We start from the raw sequence: 13,460 nt of genomic DNA on the forward strand, positions 1-13,460 counted from the left end.
CTATTGCTGAATGATTTTCACTGTTGGCTCCCCCTCCATTTGTTGCCCTGGGTACCAAAACCAATGTTGTGTTAGCAACATTGGTGGCTGGTCTCTTCCTTATTTTCTCACTATTTTCTAATCCTTCTTTTCCCAAAGCTTCTAGATACCACTTTTTAGACCCACTTTTTTGGCTGCTTTACCTTTTTTTATTTTCTCTAAATGGGTAGATTCTCTTCTATCAGGCTGAAAGATCCCTAACCGCCTTCCTTCATGGTCCACCTCCCTGGGTTCCTCGAGGTACTAGACCCTTTTTCATGAGTTGTTGGTTCCCAAGTCTTCTGCCCATTTTCTGCATCATTGGGTGGCTGATGGGACACATCTGCTCTTGTTCTTTGTGTTCCTGGGCATGCTCCCTTAAGCTGTCTCAATTCCAACCTAGCCCTGCCGCATATCCCGAGGATCCCAGGCTTCTGGGAATCCCTAGGTATCCTGGTTCAGTTTCTCTCTAGTTCCCCAGCGATTTTCTCCCTTAAGGACTGGGCTGAGCTTTTTTTTTTTTTTTTTTCTTCTTTATTTCATAAGGCCCAAAGCTTTCCCATTCATGGGCTTGGGCCCCTTCCTATTGACTTTTAATGAATTTGGGCCTTGCCCTTTCCTTGAAAGCCCAAATGGCTCTTAGATTTCAATCTTTTTGTATTGTTTTGGGTTTTGATACAATATTGTGATATTTTGGACCTCAACATTACTTAAATAAAATAGTTGTAAAAACAAGTGTTGAATTAGTTGTATTCCTAAATTTTTTTTACTTGCTTACTCATACTTTTTTCTCACTTTTGTTGCTTACCAGGCTAACCTTTATTCTCTTTTGCTGTCATGCTCGTCAATAAAGGTTAATGATCCTCTCATGTCCATTTTCTTATATCTTTTTTTTTTTTTTTTTTTTTTTTTTTTTTTTTTTTTTTTTTGTCCTTTCATACTCTCACGTCCATTTTTTTACATCTATTTTTTATATCCATTCTCATATTTTAAATGCGAACATTTTTTTTTTCATTTTTTAAAATGTAATTTTTTTCATTAATTGTAGATATTGATATAAATAGTGGATGTAAAATAAATGATTAGACATGACTTATTTCGTTTCTTTTCTCTTTTTCTTTTTAGGTAATTCAATAGTTGGAGATGGGAAAATTCAAACTCTAGATGTATGTATTAGAAATACCAAAAAGTGTCAATTAGTTAAGACACTTTATATTCTAACAATTTTAATAGGTCATGTGTTTGATTTTTTTTTTTTCTATTTTAAAAACTTAGTTATTTTAATTATAAGGGAAAAAAATACATAACAAATTATGATGAGTGTAGTATAAAATGGAACTCAAAAAGTGGTTTTGTATTCATAACACTAGCGTTATAAAGCCAAAGACAATTTTTATTCAAATCCTGCCACTTATTTATTGTGTAATGCTACAGTCACAAATTATTTTACAATATTTTTACAAAATGTTAATATGATCAACCTTTTATTTATTTTCATTTAGCCTCACCATTAATTTCACTTTTTTATTTATCAATAATCACTCACTACATTAGCAGTTTGTAAAATTTTTTATAAAATAGTTTGTATCTCTAGAATTATTTTTATTTATAAGAAGAATAAATTATTAATAATTGCAAAAGGCAAAACATTCATGCTAAATCGCCACCATTCATTTCAAAGCTCTTACCAACTTACATATTATATAAAAGCAACTATTCCTAGAAAGATATCCAGTAACATTCTTAGGCTCACATGGTCAGACGACTGAGATTGTCACTGACCGTTATTATCAAATGGAAAAACATCTATCAGTTTCAATTAGAAACAAAATAAACATAATGACCATTACGTCATTCTGTGTGGAAATGGAAGAAAAAAAGGTAGGGAAAAAGTGGTGACATATACTAACATTCCAAAAACACCTTAAAACAATTTGATCGGCACAAGGTTCAGAGCTGTTTTTTTGCCGGTAGTAAGTCTAAGACCAGCTCCCTCTTCCATCTTGATATCTTCCTCTTTCATCCCATCAGGTAATTTCCAATTGAAGCAATATAAAAGATTTGCAAGTGCAAGCTCAATTGTTGTTGTTGCCGTATATATCCCAGGACAACCTCTTCGACCAGATCCAAATGGCAATAACTCAAAATTTTGACCTTTAAAATCAATGGAGTTATCCATGAACCTTTCTGGGATGAATTCTTCTGGGTTCTTCCAGTGTTTAGGATCTCGTCCTATTGCCCAAGCATTAACTTGGATTAACATTTTTGGGTAAATATCATAACCATTGATCTTAAAGTGTGACATGGTTTCTCTTGGAAGAAGTAGGGGTGCTGGAGGATGCAATCTAAAAGTTTCTTTAACTATCATCTTTAGGTAAAGAAGGTTGTCAATGTCGCTTTCAGTGACTTTTCCTTTATTTCCAATGAAATTTCTAACTTCATCTTGTGCTTTTTTCATCACTCTGGGGTTCTTAGCAAGCTCTGCCATCGCCCATATCATGATAATTGAACCAGTGTCAACTCCACCTAAAATTATATTCTGATAAACAAATATAAAAACACGTAAGTAGATGAACATGGGCAAATTTGATAAGGTAAGCAGAGTAAAAAAAAAAAAAAAACATGGGATTAGTAAAAGATTGGCAGTTTACCAAGAGGACTGCCTTAATGTTATGTTTTGTGAACCGAGCAGCATCGATAGACTTAGCTTGCTCCCTTTCAATTCTCAGTAGCACATCGATAAAGTCTTCATGCTCTGGTTTTGTCCTCTCAGGATCAAGATGGAGATCAATGACCTGTTGGAATAAAGTATCCAACTCATGAAAAACCCTTTCAAGCCTTTTAGATCTACCAGATAAAGTGTCTATAATCCATCCGACGAAGGGCAAGAATTCAGATGCATTGAAGCTTCCCAACAGGGACGCTACCTCATGAACCACTGCTTGAAACCTTTCACTGTCTAAACCACTCCTGCGGAAACTGTTACCAGAACCAATCCGGAAAGTTATACTTGCAGTGAGTGCAAGCAGCTTCTCAGAAAGATTAATAGGGGTTGCAGAAGATGCATAGTGAGATATAGAATCGACAAGCAAAGCGACTTCTTCTTCCCTAATGAACTGATAGGACTGCACCCTCTTCACGCTAAAAAGCTCAAGAACACATATTTTCCTTATCTCTCTCCAGTAATCACCATAAGGTGCAAAAGCTATGTCTCTATAATTGTAGGAAAGTACTTTAGAGCAAGCTGAGGGAGGTCTACTGCAACATGCAAGATCATGAACTTTTAAGACTTCCCTTGCAGCCTCAGCAGAAGATATTATGACAGTTGGTATGGTACCACTGAGTTGAAGGAGCATCACAGAGCCATATTTCTTGGAGAGTTGCCACATAGATTGGTGAGGCAACTCACCAAGTTGGTGCAAGTTACCTATAAAAGGAAGCTTAGGAGGGCTTGGTGGAAGGCCCTTCTTTGAACTACGCTCATCCATCTTTTTTTTCAAGAGCAATAGAAGATAGAGAACAAAGAGAAGAGAAAGCCATAAAGATATGGTATCAAGAGCCATAAAAGATATAAAGCTATATCTTTTATGTCAGGTTAGTGAGTATCTTCTGAAATTGTTCATCTATAAATAGTCTAAGATACCAGAATCTGGGCCAAAATGGCCCATTAGCATTAATTTTTTAAATATTTAGCAACAGAGCACTGTTTCGGAAATAATTAGGGAAATACCACTTTTTCGGGCCCTATAGCGGCGTTTTCCTGCAAAATTTTTTTATAAGTCCCATAACAGGTTCAAGGGGCCCTATCGTGGTGTTTTTAAGCCCTATAGTGACGTTTTTGGGCCCTATTGCGGCGTTTTCTTGCAAAATTTTTTTATAAGTCCCATAACAGGTTCAAAGGGTCCTATAGTGGCGTTTTTAAGCCTTATAGTGACGTTTTTGGGCCCTATAGCGGCGTTTTCCTGCAAAATTTTTTTATAAGTCCCCATAACAGGTTCAAGGGGCCCTATAGTGGCGTTTTTTAAGCCCTATAGTGACGTTTTCGGGCCCTATAGCGACGTTTTCGGAAAAAGTGGTATTTCCCTAATTATTTCCGAAACAGTGCTCTGTTGCTAAATATTTCAAAAATTAATATTAATGGGCCATTTTGGCCCCAGAATCTGCAAAAAATTATATCTTTATTTAAGATTTTTTGTCCCCACGCGGTAAGATATTTATCTACTTTTTTTGTCCCCTCTATGTGGTAAGATATTTATTAATATCTCTGTCTCTATATATAAACAGTGTTTTTACTGGTCTTGTTTGGTGGGTAGTCTTTTTTCGTTTTCGTTTTACTTTTCTTTTTCTTTTTATTTCTATCTATTAGCTATATAAAAAGAGGCAATGCACCTATAACACACATTTGGTTTATTGAGTATTTTTTTTTTTTCAACTTTTGAAAGGTTGTTACAATGCCACTTTGGTTTGTTCAAGTGGCATTGTAGCTACAGTAGCTATAGTGTTTTTTTTTTATTAGTCTTCCATTTGTACTTTTTTTCTTTTAAATATTTATAAGAATCCTCATATATATTGTTATACTGATACAACAAATTTCATAATATTTTCACAATTATTAAGGTGTCAATTTCTTATAAGTCAAATTAAAATAATAAAATATGAAACTATAACTAATCACAACTAAAAATAAATGTTTTGTGAAAATTTCATGACACTTGTTGGATGAATGTATAAAAACTATAGTACTTTTGATTTGTTCAATATGTACTGTTCATCTTTTTTTTTTTTTTAGTTATCGATTTGTGCTCTTTTTTCTATATATAAAAAGAGCGAATAGGCTCATGAATAGTGTTTAATAGTGTTATAAACAGTATTTTTGGTTTAGTGACTTACCTTCCCTCCTCCCCCCTTTTGTTTTTCTTCAACTTGGTTTGAGCATTTTTTTTTTAAGGATATTTATATATTTACTTTGTACTTGTAATGTAAACTTACATTATATACACACAAAAAGTAACAAATGTTATATACATTTAATAAGCTCATAAACGGTGTTATAAACAGTATTTTTGGTTTAGTGAGTTGTCACTTTCCTTTTTTATTTTTTTATTTTTTGAGTTCACCAACTTGGTTTGAGCTTGTTTTTTTCTTTTAAAGGATCTTTATTTGTTTACTTTCTACTTTTAATGTAAACTTACATTGTATACACACAAAAATAGCAAATATTATATACATTTGCCAAAAAACAAAAACAAAATGTACAAATTTTGCAAATGTGTACAACATTTGCCAATTTTTCTGTATTTACAATATAAATTTACATTGTAAGTGCAATGTATATTTCTATATATAAAAAGAGTGAATGAGAAAAGGTATAGTAATTTCGCTACAGTAGTTTTGGTTTGTTCAACTTTCACTGTTTTGCTGGCCGGCTTTTTTTTTTTTTTTTTTTTTTTTTTTGTGTGTGAATGCATAAAGTTGTAGTATATTTGCTATATTATTTTTGGTTTGTCCAATTCATACTGTTTCACATTATAATAAAATATTAACATCACAAATTGGCACAATATTTGTCATAATTGTTGAGGTGTTAATTCATTATAGGTCAAAATAAAATAATAAAATATCATACTAGAACCAGTTACAACTACAAATAAAAGTATTGTGAAAAAGAAGTGCGTGCTATATCCACAATAATTTTCACAATACTTTCATAACAAATCAAATATGAAAAATTGTTATTGGTTCTAATTTAAATTTACTAATGAAACTACTTTTTTACCCACCAATAACAACTTGTAGTAATCTATTACTTATAATTTGTTGCGAAAATGTCATGGACATAACATTTTTTTGTGTAAAAAATGTTAAGATATCTTGATGTTGTCACAATATTTTCAAAACTGCTGAGTTGACAGTTCTTTACAAGTTAAAATTAAATATAACAAAATTATAAAGGTATTATGAAAATGTTGCGTTATTCTTTTGTGTTTATAGAAATTTTTTGTTGGTTTAATCAACTTTGTTGAGCCAAAATTCACTATTCCACATACAATTTTCTTAAGTTGACTTTTTGTATATTTTTTTCTTTACACACTATTTAAGTAAAAACACATAGTTTTACACACAAAAACAAAAACAAAAGCTTAGGAAAAAAACATTTTTCATCCTTTATGTTTGGGGTAGTTTACAATTCTTCCTTAAAGTTTAAAATCAAGCAATTTTCCCTTAATGTTTTGGAAAAGAGCAAATATATCGTATTGTTATTATCTCAGTTAAACCCTAATTAAAGCTTATGATTCTTAAAATATTTTATTGTGTAATGTCTAAATTACTCCCGCTAAATTTTAACATCCTAAAAATTTTCTTTACATATTTTGAGTTTTAAATGATAGAAATTATTAGAAAGTTAGAATGATGATATTAGGTGTTTTGTTTGTTATCTAAAGACTGTTGATTTTCTAGGTTTAAATTTTCAAAACTTATAATTTATCTAATGAAAAATTCGATGACACATGCCTTTTGTTATCTTTTTTATTTTATTTTTTATTTTAAATTTCTTAACAAAACTCAGTTGTTTATTGTTGGAAGATGATGATATTCGTTATCATTCTTAGAAGTTTTTAGAGAGTAGATATATTATCTTTAGCAAGTAGGTACTAAAAAACTATTATAGTTAAATAAATATTTATATGTTAAATAGCTTTGTAGTTGATCAAAATTCTTATGTGAATGAGATTAACTTTTTATGACATAATTATCAAAATTCTTAAAATTAATGTCTCTTTTGATTACTGTACATCTCTATATACTTTAAAAATCAAATGATTCATATATATTTTTTGTGATATAAATAAAATCTAGAATTAACCTTGTGGGGGTGATAAAAGCCCATACCAATGTATATGTTGGGCCAAGGGCCCAGCCCAAGGAAGAACTCCTCCTCGGACAGGCCAGGCCAAGGAGAAAGGGGACGGTCAGCCATCTGAAGGGAACACATCAGACCATTCCACAAAAGAGAGTAAGTATTAAGAAATAAAAGGATAAAGAGAGGCATGGAAATATCTAAGAAAAAGCTACTGTCAATGCATTAAGTATTTTGTAACTAACCGAACCCTGCTTTCCAGCCTTTACAACCACTTCCAATGACTTTGGGGAGGGGCTGAGGGGGCAAGTATCAGCACCATAAATCTAAATCTACACGTGGATAGTAGAGATGAGAGAAAGATAGTATAAAATAGAGGATTGGGGGGGGGGGGGTAACAAAAGGGGACGGGTAACATATTAAGAATCAACCTCCTCCTCGGATTATCCGAGGATGACTCTCCCTAGTAAACTGATATTATCTTTCTTTCTTTATCATTTAGACATGTTGGTCACTCGTCTGATTCGCTAAGGCCCGAGTTTCCAACCCATTCTCTACAAATTAATTATATTGGGCTCATTGGACCAAGTCTCCATACCTTTTGGACTTGGATCCCAAATTATGACCCTACAAACCTTATTTACTACTTTTTTTCTACGACAAGGACGTGCTTTGCACATGCTGCCCTAACTAGTATATATAAAAAGCGCGAATGTGCTAATGAACCGTAACTACAGTGCTTTTGGTTTATTCAATTGGCATTGTAGCTAGTAGCTACAGTGCCTTTTTTTTTTTTTTTTTCTTCTTCTTCTTCTTTTTTGTTACTTTTAGTAATCGGTTTGTGCTTTTTTTTTTTTTTTTTTTTTTTCCTTTTAAATATTTGTGTAAGTTGACATATATATTGTTATACTGACACAATAAATGTCACAATATTTTCACAATTATTGAGGTGCCAATTTTTTTTTATATGTTGAAATAAAAATAATAAAATATGAAATTGTGACCAACCACAATTGAAAGTAAATGTTTTGTGAAAATGGTTGTAACACTTGTTGTGTAAGTGTGTAAAAGCTACAGTGCTTTTTAGTTTGTTCAATATGTACTGTTCATCACTTCATTGGATTTTTTTTTTTTTTTCAATCATTGGTTTGTGCTCTTTTTTTTAAAAAAAAATATTTATATGAGCTGACATATATATTGTTATACTGACACAACAAATTATTATTTTTTTTTTCCAGTCATTGATTTGTGCTTTTTTTTTTCTTTTAAATATTTATATGAGCTGTCATATATATTGTTATACATACATAACAAATTTCATAATATTTTCACAATTATTGAGATGTCAATTTCTTATAGGTCAAAATAAAATAATAAAATATGAGACTGTGACCAACCACAACTGAAAATAAATGTTTTGTGAAAATATTGTAACACTTGTTGTGTGAATGTTTAAAATCTACAGTACTTTTTGGTTTGTTAAATATTTACTATTCATCACTTCATTTTATTTTATTTAGTCATTGGTTTGTGCTCTTTTTTTTTTTTTAATAAATATTTATATGAGCTGGCATATACATATTGTTATACACACACAACAATATATATATATATATATATATTTTCAGTCACTGGTTTGTTATTTTGTTTTTAAAATATTTATATCAGTGGGCATATATATTGTTATATTGACACAACAAATTTCACCATATTTTCACAATTATAGGTTTCAATTTTTTATAAGTCGTAATAAAATAACAAAATATGAGATTGTGACTAACCACGACTGAAAATAAATGTTTTGTGAAAATGTTATAATACTTGTTGTGTGAATGTGTAAAAACTACGATACTTTCTGGTTTCTTCAATATGTACTGTTCATCACTTCATTATTTTTATTATTATTATTTTTTAGTCATTTGTTTGTGCTCTTTTTTTTTATTATTATTATTTATATGAGCTGACATATATATTGTTATACTGACACAACAAATTTCATAATATTTTCACAATTATTGAGGTGTCAATTTCTTATAGTTCGAAATAAAATAATAAAATATGAGACTGTGACCAACTATAATTGAAAATAAATGTTTTGTGAAAATGTTGTAACACTTGTTGTTATCACAATATTTTCACAATTGTTGAGATCTCAGTTTCTTATAAATCAAATAAAAAAAATGTTAAGTCCACAACATTTTCACACTAATTTCACAATAAATCATAGATAAGCTACTATTGATGGATAAAAAAAGTTATATCAGTCGTGGGTCCATTTTAAATTCAGTAACAACTTGTCATCTATAATTTGTTATGAAAGTATTATGGAAATAGTATTTCTATAAAATAAATAATAATATATCAGACCGAAACTTACCACAGCTAAAAATAAAGGTACTGTGAAAATACTGTGACATTTTGTTGTGTTCCTAGACTTCTTTTTTGGTTAGTCAAATTTGGTGAGCAAAAGTTCACTATTTCACGCACAATTTTCTTCTGTTGATTTTTTGTTTGTTTGTTTGTTTTTTTTTTTTTAATGCATAGTTTAAAGTGGTTGTCCCAATTAAAACCCAATAACAATTTACCACCAAGGATTTGTTGTGAAAATGTTGTAGATATAACATTTCTCTAAAATAAAATTATAAAATATCATACCAAGGCCCACCATAGCTAAAATAAAGGTATTGAGAAAAAATCGTGACATTTATTGTGTTCCTATTTTTTTTTAGCCAATTTGTTGAGCCAAAATTCATAGTTTTACAAACAGTTTTCTTGGGCTAACCTTTTTTTTTTTTTTTTTTTATAATTTTTTTTAACACTTTTTTTGTATAATTTTTTTTAACACACTATTTAAAGTGAAAAAAAAAAAAACACGGAGTTTTACCAACAAAAAAGAATTATGGAAAAAAGTATTTTCCCCTTTTATGTTTGGGGTAGTTTCATCCCCCCAACTTTAAAGTTGAATAATTTCCACATTTATATTTTGTGGACAAGTACATAGTCCTTGTTATTACTCTCTTAGTTAAACCCTAACAAAATCTTATGGCTCCTAGAAAATTTCATTGTGCAATATTTAAAATGCCTCGCTATATTTTAATGTTCCAAAAATTTTCTTTGTGTATTCTGAGTTTTATGTGTTAGTCATACTTAGAAAGTAAAAATGGTGATGTATGGTATTCTATTTGTTACCTAGAGAACACTAATTTATTAGTGGTTTAAATCTTCTAAATTTATAATTTTATCTAATAGAAACTTCAATGACATATGTCTTTTGTTATTTTGTTCTTTTTTTTTTATTTGTTTTCTTTCTTAAAAATGTGTTCATTAAAAATTAAGTTAAGCATTGTAGTTATGCTAATAAAATAAAATGATAAAGAATGAAGTATGAATAACAAAATATTCATTGCAAATGATTGTAGGTATTTAATTTGATAAAGAGTTTCAATTGTAGCATATGTCATCATTTATTGCAAAAATTTAAATATTGTGACAATTTTTTATCAAAATTTAGTTGTTTATTGTTGGAAGATGATGACATTTGTTATCATTCTTAGTATAATTTTTTTGTGAGTAAATACTATCTTTAGTAAATAGGTTCTAAGAAATGAAAAAGTATTTTGTATCAAATGATACCACATCATCCAAATCAAAGTCCAATAAATAAGAGATATGTGTGCAAAAATAATTACCCACTAACATATGTCTTTCAATTATTAGTGGGTTAGTTATTTTTTGTTGACATGTCTTACACTTACTGGATTTTGATACCACCAACATGATACCATTTTATACCAAATACATTCTCCTAAGAAATTATCATACTAAATAGATAGCCATATGTTAAATAATTATTCTAATTTTAAATACATGGTTTGATACTACTTCAAAAAATAATTTTATCTTAAATATTCTTACTCAAGGGGCAACATGTGCCTTGCACGTGCGACCCTTACTAGTCTATATATAAAAAGCACGAATGCACTAAAGCTACAATAAACAAACAGTTTTTTGGTTTGTTCAATACATTGTACTGTTTCCCTGCCTTTTTCTTTTTTTCTTTTTTTCTTCAGGTATTTTTGTCTGGTCCACTTTATTTATTTATATTTATATATAGAGCTGTTAGAGCATTCACAGCAAGGGAGTTAAAACTTATAGCTTTTAGCAACTTAAAAAGTAACTTTATTCATTTTAACAACTCACTTTACAAAACACCCAACATCAAAGCATCTATATTTTTAGTAACTCATTGAAAATAATATAAATAACTTATTAAAATAATGATAAACATCCACCACAAAATCCAAACCAACAGCAACAACCACCTCCACTGCCACCACCGGCATTCCACCAACCACAACCATAAACAAGAACCCACAATTTGCCACTGCCAGCCACCACCATCACTACCACAGGAAAAAAAAAAAAAAAAAAAAACACCATAAAACCCATCACAACAACACCCACAACCGGCACAAAACCCAGCACTACCACAAAAGAGAGAAAAAAAAAACCACCACCATAACCTGCAACCCACTGCCAGCCACCACCATCACCTCCACCAAAAAAAAAAAAGAAAAAAAGAAAAAAACCACAAAACCCATCACAACCACACTGACAACTGGCCACAAAACCCACCACAACCAAAGCCAATAAAACCCATCACCATCATACAAGTGGCCACAAAACCCATCACAACGTAGACACTCAATTTTGCACCCATAATTTAATCAAGGAGAATGACTTGAATGACCAATCCATGTAACCCAAAAACCATAATTGCATTACATGCATCAATTTGTTCTTGCATTACATGCATCATTTTGTCTTTGCATTACATGCATTAATTCATTCATTGCATATCATAAAAATAATCTTGAGATTCTAATTGTCGTAGCAGTGTTTCCAGTTATCAAATTGGACTATCGGATTGAAAGATATCGCATGATCAAGTTTGCACGGTCAACATGCATTGTGTCTAGGTAGAATCGACCACACATGATCAATTTAAATTAATTTTGATTGGTTAAACAATTAAAATTAATTACAAAATTCTATGATTGGTTGATAATTAGTGTTTAAAATAGAGATGCATGCATGGGAATAAAAGGGATGATTGGATAATAATAAAACTGTGGATAATCTGAACTTTATCAAGTTTTAGCAACTTATAGCAACTTTGTTGTAGCTTGCATCTTGGTTTTTTTGTTGCTAAAATAGCATTATTGCAATTATCCCTCCTTTACTGTGAGTGCTCTTAGTTAACACAATGTAGACACTCGATTTTGCACCCATGATTTAATCAAGGAAGATGACTAGAATGACTATTCATGTACCCAAGATTCATGATTACATTACATGCATTAATTTGTTCATTTCATATTAAAAAAAAAAAAAATATGATCTTGAGGTTCTAACGGTGGGGGCGGTATGCCCGGTTTTCAAATTGAACCATCGGATCGAAAGATATTGCATGATCAAGTTTGCACCGTTAGCATGAATTGTGCCTAGGTAGAGTCAACCACACATTATTAATTTAAATTAATTCCAATTGGTTAAACAATTAAAATTAATTAAATAATTTTGTGATTGGTTGATAGTTATTGTCAAAAATAGGATTGTTTGCATGGGAATAAAAGGGATAATTGGATGACAATAAAATTGTGGATAATCAAGACTTTTAGAGTATTTATCTATAAGATAATTGTTGCTGAAAAGACTTGAATTATCTAGAAAATAGTTTAATTTTTAGAATACGGATTAAAAATACATCTAAGTGCAAGTCCCGGCTCAAAAAATCTCAAAAAAGGAGTCCAAAACAAACTAAAACTCAAAAGCAGGATTGGCGGCACTTTTGGACTGCTGATCAGCACTTTCAAAGTGCTGAATGGCACTTTTTAAGTGCCAGATGGCACACATTTGGGCCTCGGCCTGAGGGCATTAGGATTACGTCAAAACACATCATTTTCAATTTATTAGCGATAAGGACGCATTCCAGTTCTTAATCTAATCATCGAAGCTATTTTTCAAGCCTTCCAGCCTCTATAAATAAAGACTGGATCTCAAAATTCAAGATACTTTTTCACGCTCTCAGATTTCTCCTCTTTCTGACTCCCGTTTCTGGTATTTTCTCTCCTACGTTAAAGAGGTTTTGGAGGCTTTAGTCTTAAGAATTTATTTTTTGTGAGCAAGGATTTTTAGGTTTCAAAGATAATTTATTCTTTGAACCCTAAAATATTCTCTCAAGAAAAAGAGTACATCCATGCAAGAGGTAGTTTCTCTTTACTTTTTCTTCTTCTATCTCTTTTAATTTGGTGATGCATGAATAAATGTTTGTTTAGTTTTGATTTTTAAATGCTCATATCATGTGTTGTCGATATTTTCTTTATTGAAATATGTTTTTGATGTTTTTGTTGTCGAGATCCATTTTTTTGTTTCAAAAATCTACTTGTTATCATATCTTTTTCAATCAAAAAACTGATTTGCATCTTCATTAGATGCAGATCTGAATTTTTCTCAATCAAAAATTGATTTGCATCTTCATTAGATGCAGATCTGAATCTTTTTCAATCAAAAAACTGATTTG

The 13,460-nt window shown here is 30.7% G+C and overlaps 1 protein-coding gene across 1 annotated transcript; it reads right to left on the bottom strand.

Moving 5' to 3' along the window:
* Positions 1 to 1,942: 1,942 nt before the first annotated feature.
* On the bottom strand, positions 1,943 to 3,581 carry LOC115982720 (cytochrome P450 71B34-like). Its single transcript, XM_031105413.1, has 2 exons — positions 2,670 to 3,581; positions 1,943 to 2,557 (listed from the first exon to the last, which is right to left on the bottom strand). Exons 1-2 carry the CDS (start codon positions 3,579 to 3,581, stop codon positions 1,943 to 1,945), a joined length of 1,527 nt encoding a protein of 508 aa, XP_030961273.1.
* Between the last annotated feature and the right edge of the window lie 9,879 nt (positions 3,582 to 13,460).

The sequence above is a fragment of the Quercus lobata genome, chromosome 3 (assembly GCF_001633185.2).
Source record: "Quercus lobata isolate SW786 chromosome 3, ValleyOak3.0 Primary Assembly, whole genome shotgun sequence".
Classification (NCBI taxonomy): Eukaryota; Viridiplantae; Streptophyta; class Magnoliopsida; order Fagales; family Fagaceae; genus Quercus; species Quercus lobata.